The sequence below is a fragment of the Convolutriloba macropyga genome, chromosome 6 (genome assembly GCF_964194025.1).
Source record: "Convolutriloba macropyga chromosome 6, txConMacr16.3, whole genome shotgun sequence".
NCBI classification, from domain to species: domain Eukaryota; kingdom Metazoa; phylum Xenacoelomorpha; order Acoela; family Convolutidae; genus Convolutriloba; species Convolutriloba macropyga.
In genome coordinates this window covers 40723069-40738321 of record NC_134473.1, presented here as the reverse complement: position 1 = coordinate 40738321, position 15253 = coordinate 40723069, and the positions used below count along the sequence as shown (strand labels likewise).

The window sequence follows — 15253 nt, the reverse complement described above, 5'->3', positions numbered from 1 at the left end:
AATTAAAATTGTTCAATTTTAATGAGTTCTTTCCAATGAAGTTGTTAATTACAGTACTCAATATTTTTGCGTCTAATTACGGGTTTTCAGTTGTCAGTAACAAACATCGACTTTTCTCCGGAAAATCCCTCAATTCTGCGTCTGTTGTAGTTAACTCTTTATGCCGCCATTTACAGATGTCTATTATATTTGGACTTTTTTACAGGTTGCGTCCATTTACAGATTCATAGAGTATTATTACCTTATCAACGAACCCCTTTATGTTGGGATTAGTTTGCTCACAAATACGAAAGCCCCGCAAGTTGTGAAAACCCAATTTCCATGTGAATTGGTACCGTAGGCGTTTGAAAAATGAGGCAATGTCGTGTCATTTAAGGGAACCCGAAAGACATGATTGTGAGTCATTCTCACTTTTAAAGCGTCCCTTTACAGGTTTGTAGGTGCGGGTGGTTGAGTAGGTGGGAGAGGGAGACGATTAAACACAAGGTCCATAAAAACAAGGTACCCCTGCAGACCCCCTCTCACATTACTGTCAAAATTTGCCTCAAATTTGATCTTTACCAAAGTAATGGCGAAACGACAATTTCGTTTTTGGGTCTATTTAAAAGTTTACAAGCCTATTTATTTTTTTCTGAAAAATCCCTCCATTTTGTTATCTCTCTTTCTCTCTCTCTCTCTCTCTCTTCCTCTAAAATTTTTTTCCTCTATTTTTCTATTATTTTAGACACACTGCATCCGTTTCAAAAAAGAAAACTTCCTGTTGAAGTCGGAGTTTTGCCAAATTTTGTTTTTTTTCCGAAAAAACACTCCATATTGTTCTCTCTCTCTGTCTTCCTCTAAAATTTTTTTTCTCTGAAGAGTTTGCTGAGCTATATTTACTATTAGTTTAGACACACTGCATCCATGTTAAAAGTGAAAAATTCCTCCGTTGAAGTTGGAGTTTTGTCGAATTTTATTGTTTTCCGAAAAATCCCTCCATTTTGTTCTCTCTCTCTCTCTCTGTTTTCCTCTAAAATTATTTTCCTCTGAAGAGTTTGTTGAGATTTTTTTGATATTAGTTTAGACACACTGCATCCGTGTCAAAAAAGAAAAATTCCCGTTGAAGTCGGAGTTTTGTCGAATTTTATTTTTTTCCGAAAAATCCCTCCATTTTGTTCTCTCTCCCTCTGTTTTCCTCTAAAATTATTTTCCTCTGAAGAATTTGCTGAGCTATATTTACTATTAGTTTAGACACAGTGCCTGCTGTTAAAAGTGAAAAATACACTCGTTGAAGTTGGAGTTTGTCGATTTTTTTTTCCGAAATTCCTTCCATTCTGCGCGCACTCTCTCTCTCCCTCCATCCCCCTCCCTATCTCTCTCCCTCCCTATCTCTCTCTCTTTCTCTCTCTCCTCTCTATAAATAAATCACACAAATAATAAATTCATATATACACAATCTATGGCAGTAGACATTAAGACATTAGGCATTAAGACATTAAGCCATTTTGGTAGTTTTTTTGATACAGAATTACTGATTACAGAATTGTCATTCCCTGTCAATAGAGTCATTGAAGTTGGATTGGTTTTGTGTGACCATTTCATGTTATGTTTGGCGAACAAGTGACCAGATTACCAGAGGCTGAATCAGTCCGGGGAATTACTTTGTCTTTATTACTTGGGGTTATTTAAATCCATTTAAAGCTTCAAAAAGCTTCAATAAAATCTAAATTGTTTAGTAAATATTAAACCACTTTTGCATGCTCAAAATGCGCGCATTTAAATAGGCTCGATTGCGGATTAGAGATACTTTTAATGGGAATAATAGATACCTAAATTGAGCGGAAACGTGCTGCAAGACTTGTAACCAACTTTTCGTTCCGAATGTTCTTTTGCAAAGTATTAAAACCACTTTTGCATGCTCAAAATGCGCGCATTTAATTAGCCTCAATTGCGGATTAGAGACACTTTGAATGCGAATAATAGATACCTGAATTGACCGGAAACGTACTACAAGATTTGTTACCTACTTTTCGCACCCAATGTTCTTTTATTTCGCAAAATTGGCGCAACTCCTTTTGCGAAAAGTAAGATCCAAAGGATGTCATCTAATTTCGTTCATTGTATGTAACTAATTGTCGAGCCAATTTACTATGGCGGAATTTTTGGGGTATACCTCTGCATCGTAATGTATAATCTCGCCACTTCTTTTTGCGAAAAATTTTTTTTAAAAAACATTCCAAAAATGTGCACGGGACTACTTGGAAAACAGATTAAGAATTTTTCTTAAGCTGATGTCTGGCATGAAACAATTTGGTTGGACAGCCTTAGTGTTTTCATCATCGAGAGGTTAAGATTTTTTTTTGCTTAGAATTGACTTCTTTTTTTACTGATCATGGCGTTTTGTGTTCCTGATTTTGAGAGACCCATTAGAAGTTTTCACTTCTTTAGTGGATTACTATTGACAGTCACTCTTTCCAAAGAAATTTGGAGAAAAATTCTCCATCGACTAATATGATGAGTGTGACTTCAATCAATTTTTATCGACAAATCGCCTATCAAGTGCCCCCTCTTTGCAAGGATACCGACCAAAATCTCATTACCGAGCAAGCTGAGTTTGTATCTTATTCTGGCTGAAACCCCTCCTGGATTTTTAAGTTACTCATCCTATGGCCAATATCAGACTATACAAGATAAACTTAGCCTGGGCGAATTCAGTGCCCTCAATATAATCATAATGAAAAAAAACTGCACATTAAGAAAATTAAAATTTTCTGTAGATGCATTGTTTCAGAACTGGATTAAGTTTTTATATTGAAAAGTCCTGGTTCTGCGCTGAAAAGCTCTAAGACTCAAATCCGGGCCTTTTTGCGACTCAAGTTTTACCATATTGCAATTAGCTAATCCAATGTATTGAAAGTAACAAGGAGTATATTCTCAAATTGTTTCAAGATTTCCATACACACAAGAGAAAAAAGACGAGTAGCATGAAAATAATTGGTTGCCCAACCAATTGACGCGTGTCACTCTGAGTTGGCATCTAAATTTTACTTACACAACAAACAAAAAACGAAAAAAACCAAAGTGGTATAATTCTTTAATAAACAAGGCGACATTCTTAGTTAAGCATTACGACAATTCAGCTGTAAGAATATAATAACGGCTTGATCATGATTCGATTCCAGGTCTAATTTGGACAGAAGGTCAGTCAAGTACATTCTCAGAAATATTTACGTAATTATAGCGTAGCATGGGTCTTTAATAGAAATCCGAAGAAATTTTTTTATAAAAATTAAAAATCGATCTCCCGAGTAAATTTAAATTTTTGGTAGGCAATACTGGTGAAGCCAAAAAGTAAACCAAGAACAACTGTTTATTTGCCACGAGTCGATTTCTAGCTGGGTTATAACTGAAGTATTATAAAATACAGATACACACTAAATATAGTTTAAGTAAAATTACCTGAACGGAGTTAAGGGTAACCGCTGATAAGGTAAAGTTTACTTTAATTCACCTTAACTTGAATTGAAGTATTAACTTACCTGAACTTTATTAAGGTAAATTTATCTTGAACTAATTTAACTTTCTTTTGTAACGTTCTGCAGTAATATTATCCGAAAACTTAGGCCTGCATAGCAAAAACAAATAGGTCCCCGATATTCCTTTTCAAGTATGAAGAGATGAAGAAGAAGATTCAAAAAACTTGATCCAAATACCTGAAGTTTATGTTCAAAATAAAAATCACAATTGGTCAAATTTGTCAGCCTTCCCATCTTTTAAAAGCCTTTCTGGAGCAGAAAGGCACTCCTAATGATGGTAACACGTGGATAAAAAAATTGTGTTCAATAATTTTCCTAATATCAATAATTTTCTCTCGAGCTCAAACACAGAGTTTCATATCCACTTTACGATCGATATCATAGTTGAAAGACTGGTTGCACAAAAAAAGTTGAATGATAGTTTTAACGGCTCATTCTTTCCACAATAAATTGTGAATAGCTTGATTAGCACTATAAAAGTTCAAAAAGCCTCCAGTGACTTTCAGTTTGAAATAAAATAATCACAAGATTTTTCTCTCTTGAATTAAGACCTTTCACTGACTTCGGTCACATTAAACGTTGAATATGGTTAAAATACATTGGAAACCAATTTGCAGTTGTAGATTAGGCGGGGCCATACGCCTAAAAGACGTAGAAAAGATAATCTTACGTTTTTCTAAGCGACATAATAATGTTTTTTAAGATTAAATGTGTGAAATGCATTTATTATCTGTTAAGATGCAGCTCTTTCTTAAATCTTTTATAAAAAACGCAATAAACTATGTGCGGCTCTTTCGTGCGCCTCAGTAATGCACCCTTTTGAGTCAGCAAGACTCTCACGAACACGCTAAGACATTCCCCTGCAATTTTTGTTTGTGGTGCCTAGCTCACCCCTTTTTTTCGCGCCGTTTTTTGTTGTGGCGCATTCCTCGTTCCTCTTTTCTTGCTCCTTTCTCGGCTTTCGTCTGAGCGTTTTTAAGACTCCTTCTTTTTTTCGACGTCTAGATTGCCTTCTGTTTAAGTGCGGCTCCTTTGAGGGCCTCAAGAATGCACCCTTTCTAGTAGTCAAAGAAGCTAAAGGTTCTCATGATTACGCCAAGACTTTTTCCTCATTCTCCTTTGTACAACGGAATTTCTTTAATTTTTCAGGTAATTTAGTAAAAATTTTACCTAAACCGGTTCAGGTAGTTTTGCTCTAACTGATGAAATTTTCCTTAAGGCAAGCTAAATCACCCTAAAATTACTTTATTTTTGTTAGTTTTTACCTAAAATTCACCCGAAAAATTTAGAGGGCGCTACCTGAACTTTTACCTGAACAAACTTTAACTTAGCTCAAAAACACCTCTAATTTTTCAGGTAAATTTAATTTAACTAAAATTATTTACCCTAAAAGTTCAATTTGAAATTAAGGTAAATTCAGGGTATTTTTCAGGTATTTTTACCTTAGTTTTTAGGGTAATTTCTGCAAGTTTTAAAAGTAAGTTCCGGTAGTTTTACTTTAACTGTTCAGGTGTGTCTTTCAGGTAAATTTTTGGTATGTTCAGGTAAAAATTCAGGTGGTTCCACCTTAATGTTTCAGGTATTTTTCAGGGAAGGTGAGTTCAGGTAAGGCAAAACTCCCTGAAATTTTAAGTTCAGGTAAGGCAAAACTAAGGAAGTTAGGTTGAAAGTCACTGAAGAGTTACTTACCACGTGGGTTTGGGCAGGTTCTACCTGCTGCTATTTTTACTGAGTAAAATTGATCAAATACTAATTGACATTTTTAGGGATATTTGCGCCTCAGAAAAATCATTTCAAGCAATAACTTATTCTAACTAAAAAGAGCAAAATTTAATCGTTGAAGGTTTCTGAACTTTGATAAGAGCTCTAGGAAACGAAGTATGCGGCAAAAACAAGGGATCTATTCTATCCCCCCGGTTGGGGCTATAACTCCCCGATTCAAATCTTGAGCCATTATGCAGCACGAACGCTATGGGTCAGCCTTCGTTTATTATTGTATGAAAAAAATACCGCTTTCGTATGCTCTGAATTTTAAAAAAGTATATACCAGCATGGTTCCTTTTGAGACAGAATAAATCTAAAACAATGTATAAATTCGTTTTGATTCAGGGACTTGACAATTCTGAACAGTTTTCTCGCGGACGTCTGATCAACACAGGGGCCGCCAAAGCCACCAAACTTTTCGGACCTAATGTCAAACTGTATTTCACAGATGTCGACGTATTCTCAACTCGTACTTTCTTACAAAGATGCAAATCATTCACCTTGCTATCTAAAAGTATCTATTTCCCCATTTTATGGAGTCAAAACAGACCACGAGAGCAAAATTCTCAAAAGAATTTGAACTACAAGCTTGAAAACGATTTTACGTTCCACGATAATTCGAAGGGTCGGTGGCAAAAATATGGATATGGGATGTTTTGCATTACAGATACAGATTTCAACCAATTGGGAAAACTTGACGAGTTTTTTAGCTGGGGTAGAGAAGACACCAATTTTGCGCGCAAAGCGCTGAAAAGCGGCCTTGCCATTTTTAGAGGAAGAGATCCCGGATTGTATCACAAATGGCACCCAAAACACTGTTCGCAAGCAGACAAAGAGAATACGGCTGCATGGCATTATTGGATTACTGGCATAAACAATTGTGAACAGGCAATGTCCACAAACAGAAAATTTTTCTGAGTATAAACTAAGAAAACAACCATTACTTGGCAAATAGCTGTTTTATAGTAATAATAATTTAATTTCGTCAATGCTATAAAAATAACAATTTTATTTTAATAAATCAATTGAATAAAAAGCACCAAGGTGGACGGTAAATAAGCAAGTTCAAGCTTTTTGGTACCGCCCGAATAGAGAACAAAGAGATTTTTGACTCAACTAGATATGAGAGAGACAGAGGATATTCTTGCATATTCCTGCCCCTCCTTACAGCAGTATGCACTCGATTAGCCCCAGGAATCTACCTGAAGGTAGACAGGGCTAAAACAATCATTGACTGACCAACGGAGATGGTTTGCCTCTAGGCAGGATATGCAAGGAACTAATTATAAAAAGCAAAACTATGCAAAAACAATATCAATGATTTTATTGTCGTATAATAGGATATTGTCTCTGAAGTAATGAACAAAAGTTGTATTTGATTGTCACAGGAAAATTCAAATCATATAAGCCCAACTGATGAATGGAGTTCAAAAGTTTGGCACCCCTATAAGCAATAGATAGCTTGGATAACTGATCTTCTATGTGAACGTTTTACGAGCGTAAATTCCTGGAAAATTGACAATGGCAAATGAGATTGTTTAAATATTCATCGTCAAGAAGATTATTGTACAATCTTAAAGCAAATTTAAGCAAATTATATATATTCAGTTTATCAATAGCCAAGATTCTATGCAATTCGAAAAGATGATCAGCACGATCGAAATTGCGCAGAAAACAAATACTTCGTATAAATTTTAATTTGCAAACGCTTCAGCACATTCCGTTCCGATTCTGAAGTACAACCGTGCACCAAAATTCCGTACTGCATTTTAGGCTTGACGTATACATTGTATAATTTTAGCAAGTCTTATTTATTTAGAAACTTACGCATCGAATAAGTCAAACCAACCAACCGGGATATAGAGCACTATAAACTGTAAATATGAGACTTATACTTCAGATTTTTTATCAACTATGACTCCTAAATATTTCACACTCGATAATGAAAGCAGAGCTTCAGAGTTGAGGAAACAATCGGAATGGTTTTTAAATAACATGACTTCCGTCTTGTTCTGGTTTAAAATAAGTTTGTTCGAATTCATCCATTCAGAGATAATGTGAAGTTCACAATTTACACTGTTGGCGTCATTATTCCGCATGTCAAACAAAACGGAAGTATCATCAGCAAAATGGAATACTTTAGAATTTTGACAGACGTGATGCGAATCATTGATGAAGATGAAAAAAGAAGAGGTCCAAGAACAGAACCCTGAGGCACTCCACAATTAAGTGGAAGAGATGCAGAGATACTGGACCTCACCTTAACAATTTGCAACCTCTTTTCTAAATAACTAGACAGACAGAAATAGAAGATAACCGCGAAATCCATATGAATCTAATTTTTTAATTAGTATAGAATGATCAACCGTGTCAAATGCTTTCCTTAAGTCAAGAAAAATGGCAACTGGAAGCTTATAACCGTGTGTCAAATTATGTCTAACAGTTTTGGTAATATGAACTAACGCATCAACAGTCGACTTTTTAGGCCTAAACCCGAACTGATTACAAAAGTACAAGTTAACGCATGTAAAGTAGTCTAACAGTTGATTGTATAAAACGCGCTCGAAACTTTAGCTTATAGATGGAAGCAAAGAAAATGGCCAATAATTGTTAGGATTATCTTTGCCTCAATTTTTGTGTAGCGGCACTTTCTTTGCACATTTGAACTCTGTGGGAAAAGTTCCCGAGCGAATATGTTCATTTATTAAATTCTCCAGCGGACCACTGATTACATTTCCTAGTATTTTAGTCACCACATGGAGTATGTCATCAACACCAGAGGAGGTATTTGCTCGCAAACAAATTATTATTTCTTCCACTTCGACAGAGGTTTGAATGCCATTGAAAAATCAATATCATCGAGAGAAACAGGTTCGAGGTGATCAATAGCATTCAAGAGCTGCGGACCAATGCCAGCGAAAAACTCGTTGAATATTGAAGCGATATCAGGATCATTTTCAACAAAAATTCCATTGACGGAAATCTCAGTTGGTATTGACGGCTTTATGGTTTTGCCAATAACCAAGTTCAATGTATCGAAAAATGTCTTGGGGTTTTCCATACTAATTTCCATTTAAGTTGCATAATATTTTCTCTTTGCAGATCGAATTGATCTTATAAACAAGTTGCTAAATGACTTGTACTTTTCTGCTAGAAATCTTGAAGTTGGATAGTGAGCAACTTGCTTCCGAATACGGTTGCGCTTCGACATCAGGTTTTTAAGTGAAATAGTTATCCATGTGCTTGACTGGTCAGATTTTCTCTTGAAAAGTTGCCGGTGAGCAAAAGGTTTACCAAATTATGTATAATGCACGTTATCGATTCAAAGTTTACTCTGTCTAGGTTATCAATATGCTCACAAACAAATTCTCGAAAATGGTTCCGATTTTTTTCAATATCCGATAATTTTCTATATTAGAAGGAGGTTTGATGCTTTTTACTATTGTCAACAAGGTCAACGAAGACAGGGAAATGATCTGTTATAGAGGACTCGATTATTCCAAATTTTTTTTTTGAAAATTGGATATCCGTTGAGATGTGATTGAGCAAAGAAGAAGAGTTTTTGGTAACTCTAGTTGGATTTTGAATGACTTGCTGGAAATTATGGCTGCTAATTACATTCAAATAACCTTTTGAAAGAGCAGATGATTGAAGTATGTCAATGTTAAATTCAGCCACGACAGTCCAATCACGATTACTGCCAGCTACCGATTCCTTTAATGAGTCGAACTCCTCAACGAAATTGGCAGCCTTTGAGTTAGGAGGCCGATAGATAATCAGAATGCCGAATTTGTTATTGTTATAGGTGATAGACACTTTAAGGGTTTCCATTGACTCTCCAGCAGAGTCCTCTGTAACATTCAAAGCGCATTCTGAATCAAATAGTCATATACATCCTCCTGTGGTTCTTCGACTTTGAGTTATTAATTTGCTGAAGCCTGGAAACGATATTGAGTCTATGTGGTCCAGGTCATTCATCCAAGTTTTAATTAAAGCTATAACAGTTGGTTTGACTTTTAAAGAACTTAGAAACCAAAACTACGCATCATAATGGCACTAAGGCGAATATTAAAGTGTAGCACGCGAAATAATTCATATTCATGATTGAGCACCGAGTTGACTTTTTTAGGTTTCATTTGAGGTATCACTGTTTTTAAAGCAATATTGCTGAGAAAAATAACTCAAAACGTCGTTGAAGTAATTGTTGATAAGATGGCCACCATCAAAGAGATTGCTTATCTTCTCCATCTTTTTGTTGTTCTTCCATGTAAAGAAGATGTTGCCTTCTTTGGTTCGCAGTGACTCAATGCTCTGATCAGATTTCATCATGTTAAAGAACCGCAAACATGGGGCCTTCAAGTCTTCGTAAATTTTAGCGTCTTTCGTCTCTGTTGCTTTAGCTAGAATTTTCTTGTTTTGAAGGATATTGTTTTTTGTAATACGCCTCGAGAATCGCACAATCAACTGTCTATGGCCAGGTTTCTTTGTCGGGAGTCTATGTGCAATTGAGATATCTGGCTCATTTATTTCGCTTTCAAGAAATCTTCCAAGTTTGACGACTTTATACTTTATGGACGCTAGCCTGAGATGTCTCAGGGCAAGTTGTTCCATTCTGGTCAAAATACGTGGCTTCAGGGATACCACTGATGCGCAATTTTTCTCCTCTGTTGAACTGTTCCAACTCTTCAGAATGGGCCATGGATTCGAGGTCAGTTTCGTTAACCGCGCTATTAATTTTTTGCACCAGCTCGTCATGTAGCTCTCTCTTCATATTTGCAGGAGCGTTGTCGATTGCAGTCACCCTGGTTTTTTGGACTTCATCCTGAATTTTTGCAATAAAAATTGGCATTGAATTTTCCAGAGACATCTTGATAGTAGATTCCACGGTCTTTTGTATTGTAGCTTTGATAACTTTAACCATTTCCTCGTTGTTTTCGCAAGCAATAGTTAGGGGACTTAGCACAACTGCGGTTCTCTTCTCACTAATTGCTGTTGGTCGTGGCGTTGACATTTGCGCCGGGAAAGTTGGCCGTGGATCAGTTGTTTCATGCGTTTCAATTTCAGGAGTTTCAATTTCAGGGGTCTCAATTACAATGGAAGAGGGCATTTCCGATATCTCCGTCTCTGAAACTATTTAATAAGTTTATCACAACAATTAGGCTAAGTATGTATACAAAGTATGTATACTCCCACTTGTCACTATGTTCCGCATTCGATTGAACAACCCGGGTAGCGATTTGTCGAAAAAATAGCGTAGTATTTGGGGTGAATAGCGGTGAAAAGATTATTTTTAGAAGCAAACACCCGCATCTTTTTAACGATGAAAGGGTAGAGAGCGATAATTTTTTGAAAGATTTACGGTTTTTAGCGGTCAATTTTTGTAAGATTTGCCTTTTATAGAGTCGAAATTTTTGTTTTCACCTCATTCATTGGATTTCTTAACAAAATCAACTACAATTCCCTGATTTTAACCTCTCACCTCTTGCAAGCTAGCTACCTCTTCTTTCTATGCTCCATCTGTCACTTACTTCCTAGATTTCTCTTTTAAATAAAATTAGATTCCTTCAACTTTTTGGAATCCAATTTTTTTTAGTATTGGTTTTTTTAGTGGTGAAATTCTTTTTTTGACCGAGTAAGAGGTAAAAATAATAATTCAGCGCTACAAGAAGGAAGCGGTGAAATTAAAATTTTACCGCTGAAAACCGGATATCTTACAAAAGTTCACCGCAAAAAATCTGCTGCAATGTTTTTACCGGAGAAAATATTTAAAACGACTACATTTTAAAGCTATTTTGAGCCTTCAGGATTCGACCAGGGAGCGTGCCATTCTGACAGAAATCAAAGAAAACTTAATTGGCAAACCGATTGAACAAGAGCCCCCCGCCTACTATTTGTGGTGTAAAAGAAATTACAACATACTATTTTCCATTATTATGGCTTTTTAGATTGGGAAATTAATTAGGTCTTGAGAAAACAATAAAAGAATTCGCCAAGGTTTCGGTTAATTGAAACATTTTTGGCGGAAGAGAGTTTCAAATTTCGGTTTACTTAAACAGATATATGCTGAAACAGCTACTTTTTATCCTGGAATAGATCATTTGTAATAATAATTTCGAAATTTTGACCTTTCAAAGTGTTGTCGAGGCCCGTTTTATAAAATGTTTCAATTAAATTTTTTCTTTTCATGAAAAAATTCCATATTTCTATAAAGAAAGCCACCCCCTGTTTGACTTAGTACTTATCGTCCCTCACTGCGTCTCAGAGCTTTGTATATATTTCCTTGCCATTAACATATAGAAATGCCTGGACACTCAATCAATAAATCAAGAAACTTTTAAAGTTCGACTTCCTTGTATGGCATCTATGAAAAATTGCAGTAAAAAAACTTTCATAAATAGAAAGTTATAAAAATTACTTCTTAGTGTTATTTCAAAAACACTGCAAAATGAAGGAGACGACACGCTTGGAGAAAGTTTAGGATATATGTGTTGCTTGCCGAGTGTGTCGCCTCCAAGTTGGCGCAAGTGGGCAGCGCACGGAGTCAAATCCTGTGCGTCAAAGAACACACAAGGGCACCGGAAAAGGAATGCTCTGCCTCCCGCAAGGGGACAGAACACAACCTCCCGGATGCCACCAGAGGGGGAGTGGACTAGCCGACCACAAAACCTCTTCAAATCCCACAACGGCGAGGGCCCTCCCGGACCCGACATCTCCAATGGACAACATCGAGCAACAAAAGTCGCGAGGAAACTAGAGACGATCCACCCAAACCCTGGACCGACTTGCAGAGGAAGGACAAAGCGAACCCCTAAAAGGAAAGAGGAGCGGAACGACAGGAGGAAACAAAAGCTCCGCAATAGAAGGGGGACAGCTAAAATGCTGACAATAGCTACATAGAACCTGCAAGGGGTATCAATGCGAGAACGCATCGCAACAGAGCCAGACTAAAGAGAGCGATATCCTACATCGGAAAAAGGGGTTGGTAAATAACTCTAGTGTCAGAAATACGAGCCGAGCAAAAAGGAGTGATCTGGACGGTGCAAGGAGGCGAAATCACGGTAATAATCCACTCCCAGAGATGTGGTATCAACCTCCGAGGGGCGGCCCTGGACGAGTGGAAAAGAGGAAACCAGAGGATGGACTTCAAGGAGCGCGCCACCCGGATTCAGATAGGGAAAAATTCCTGATTGCTGTGTACCAGCCCATCCGTACACATGGGCACGAAGCCATCGAGGAATACAGGGATCACGTAGAGGACCTCATCGCTAAGAGCCCCAGGGACACAATCCTCGTAATTGGCGGAGACCACAATAGCCAGTTATCAGGGAACGCCGCCCGCCAAGGAAGCTACGGACTGGACACACCACCAACGAATGAACAAGGAATGGATTTAATCCAGTGGTGCTCGGAACAACAGCTCCAGTGGGCAAACGGATTCTCAGGACACAACAACAGGGGGACGTGGTTCAACAGGAATCTGATGAGAAGGTTCGAAATCGACGGATTTCTCATGCAAGCGGATCAGCGACAAAAGCACATGAGATGAATGAAGACTATAACAGAAATGTCGTACTCGGACCACAAACCACTCATCCTAAGGATCTCGATAAAAATGACAAAATGGAGACAAGGGCGACGGACAACAGCCAACATCAAATGGGAAGCCCTACGACATAAAGAGAAAGCGGAAGAGTTGAGGCAAAGAACCGCTGCCATCATCGAGGATGATGACATTGGGGCAACGCGAAGTTGGAATGAGGTGTCCAGTATCCTTGTCAGGGCAGCGAAGGAAGTCTGCGGTGAACAAAGTAAACGAGTGGAGAATCCGTGGATAATCGGCGCAGTGAAAGAGCTGGCGGAGCTAAGAGCAAACAACAATAAGTGGATCCAGGCAAGAAACGAGGCCACGAACAACATCACCCATCGCATCTTCAAGAGTAAATTAACCAACGCAAGGAAGACCCTGAAGAAGAAGCTGAAACACTTGGAAAGAGAATGGTGGGAGGAGAAATTAGAGGGATACGAAGCGGTGGCCAGAGCACGTAACTTCGTAGCTATGTACAGCCTACTCCGACAGCTAGGAACACGCAGCATTAAAGCTCTTGAAGGAACGACGATAACCTCCGAAAAATTCCGAGAACACTTTTCCAGAATTTCAGCACGAAGGTACAAAATCGATCCAGGTGAACTGATGCAAGCGATAGACCTTACACCGGACAAGAGGCACGAAGTACGTTTTCGCACTGCAGCAGAGGAAATGAACCAGGAACCGACAACCTCCGAAGTACTGAAAGCGATAGATGAAGTCAATGACACCTCTCCCGGAGCAGATAAGTTACGGATCCGCTACATCCGCGAGGCCACAGCTGAATTAAAATTGAATGTAACCCAACTAGTACAGGAGATGTTCACAACAAAAGCGACCCACTGGGAACAGTCAGTGAAGATCGGACAAATAGTTGCACTGTTCAAAAAGGGGGATAGAAACGAATGTGGAAATTACCGAGGGGTGTGTCTGCTTTCTATGCTGAATAGAATAATAGCAAGAATCCTCGGGAAACGTCTCCGCATTTGGACCAAAAAATTCCAAGTACTGGACCAGAATCAGAACGGGTTTAGACCAAACAGATCGACAGCTGACGCCACGCAAGTGATAACTCGAATACAGGAGGACATGCCGTTCGTAAAGAAAAGGAGATCAGAAACCGGGGGCAACGTGAAATGCGGTGATTCGGTAGGACGCTTACACGATCTAGAAAAACCCTACCCGCGGGTGTTCAAGCCGGCTTTCTGGGAGTTCTTGGAAAAGCATGGATTAAAAGGGAACTTCCTGAATTGTGTTAGAGACCTCAACGAAACAACAGAATACTGTATAATGCATGTATATACTAATGCAGTTGGACCGCGGAGAGGGGGCTTAGAGAATTGTGCCCCACCTCGCCCGTTCTCTTCAATGTCTTTCACCAAATGGTTATCGGACTCGCAGAAGAGAAATCCTGAAAGAAGGTGGGCATAGAGTGGCACTGGCTTGAGGGGAACAAGGTACCGAGCCAGAATCAGTTTGGAAAGTACAACTCGGAAGCAAAATTGGAAACATTCTCCATGTCTCTTTTTGCAGACGATACAACCATTCATGGCAGGGCCGATGAGATCGAGCAAGGCAGCACATGCATCAAGCGAATTATGGAAACCTTTGAAGAGAGAAATAATGTTGCAAAAGAAGAAGTTGTGAACTTCGGAGATGATAACTCAGCCAACGTAAGAATGCTTGGATGCTGGCTAGATCCCAAAGTCGATGTTCAGAACAGAATCAAAAGAGCTGGAAAACTAATGGCAAAGGTGAGACCTCAATTAGTGAACAGTAAGATGACCAAGCGACAACAAGCCCTGGTAGTCCAAACCTGTGTAGAAAGCGGGCTTCTCTTCGACGTAGCCACGAGACCCTTGCAGAAGTGAGAAATCAAGAAGCTTCAACAGTGAATCGACAGGAGGTATCGATATATATATATATATATATATATATATATATATATATATATATATATATATATATATATATATAGAATCACAACAAGGAGCCCCCACTGAAAACGATGCAACGAGTTGAGAAGAACATGCAGGATGTAAGGAGTAAAGTCCATACCTTGGAAAGTGGAACTAAGGAGCCTCCAGCGCATCGGACATGTAATGCGAATGGCAAATGACAGACCAACGAAGAAAGCGATACTGGGTTGGCTGTCAGCATTAGAGAACACCCCCAGGAACAGGAAGAAGTCGAGGATCACACCGCAGTACAGGCGCCGTTTGGTGAGGGAAGCAGGATTAGACCCGACGGAACTGGACCGCCTAACAGAAAACAAAAAGACATGGCGGGACATAGTACCCAAACGGATGGAGCTCCTCGAGCATTGGGAGAAGGATCAAGGTCACTACAAAGATGGAATAACTGGAACGCCAACGAATAGGAATGTCGA

At 38.6% G+C, this 15253-nt stretch overlaps 2 protein-coding genes across 2 annotated transcripts; both read left to right on the top strand.

The window, feature by feature from the left end:
* The first annotated feature begins 359 nt into the window (after positions 1–359).
* Positions 360–6311, top strand: LOC142341315 (chondroitin sulfate N-acetylgalactosaminyltransferase 2-like). The gene is made up of 3 exons (XM_075392239.1): positions 360–432; positions 5106–5110; positions 5625–6311. The coding sequence occupies exons 1-3, from the start codon at positions 360–362 to the stop codon at positions 6195–6197; spliced, it is 651 nt and encodes a 216-aa protein (XP_075248354.1). The 3' UTR covers positions 6198–6311.
* Positions 6312–12891: 6580 nt separating this feature from the next.
* LOC142341314 (uncharacterized) lies at positions 12892–14295 on the top strand. The gene has a single exon (XM_075392238.1). The coding sequence runs from the start codon at positions 12892–12894 to the stop codon at positions 14293–14295; it is 1404 nt and encodes a 467-aa protein (XP_075248353.1).
* The last annotated feature ends 958 nt before the right edge of the window (positions 14296–15253 follow it).

Coding starts and splice junctions, on each gene's coding strand:
- LOC142341315 (XM_075392239.1), top strand. CDS start 360: ATGTCGTGTCATTTAAGGGAACCCGAAAGACATGATTGTGAGTCATTC.
- LOC142341314 (XM_075392238.1), top strand. CDS start 12,892: ATGACAAAATGGAGACAAGGGCGACGGACAACAGCCAACATCAAATGG.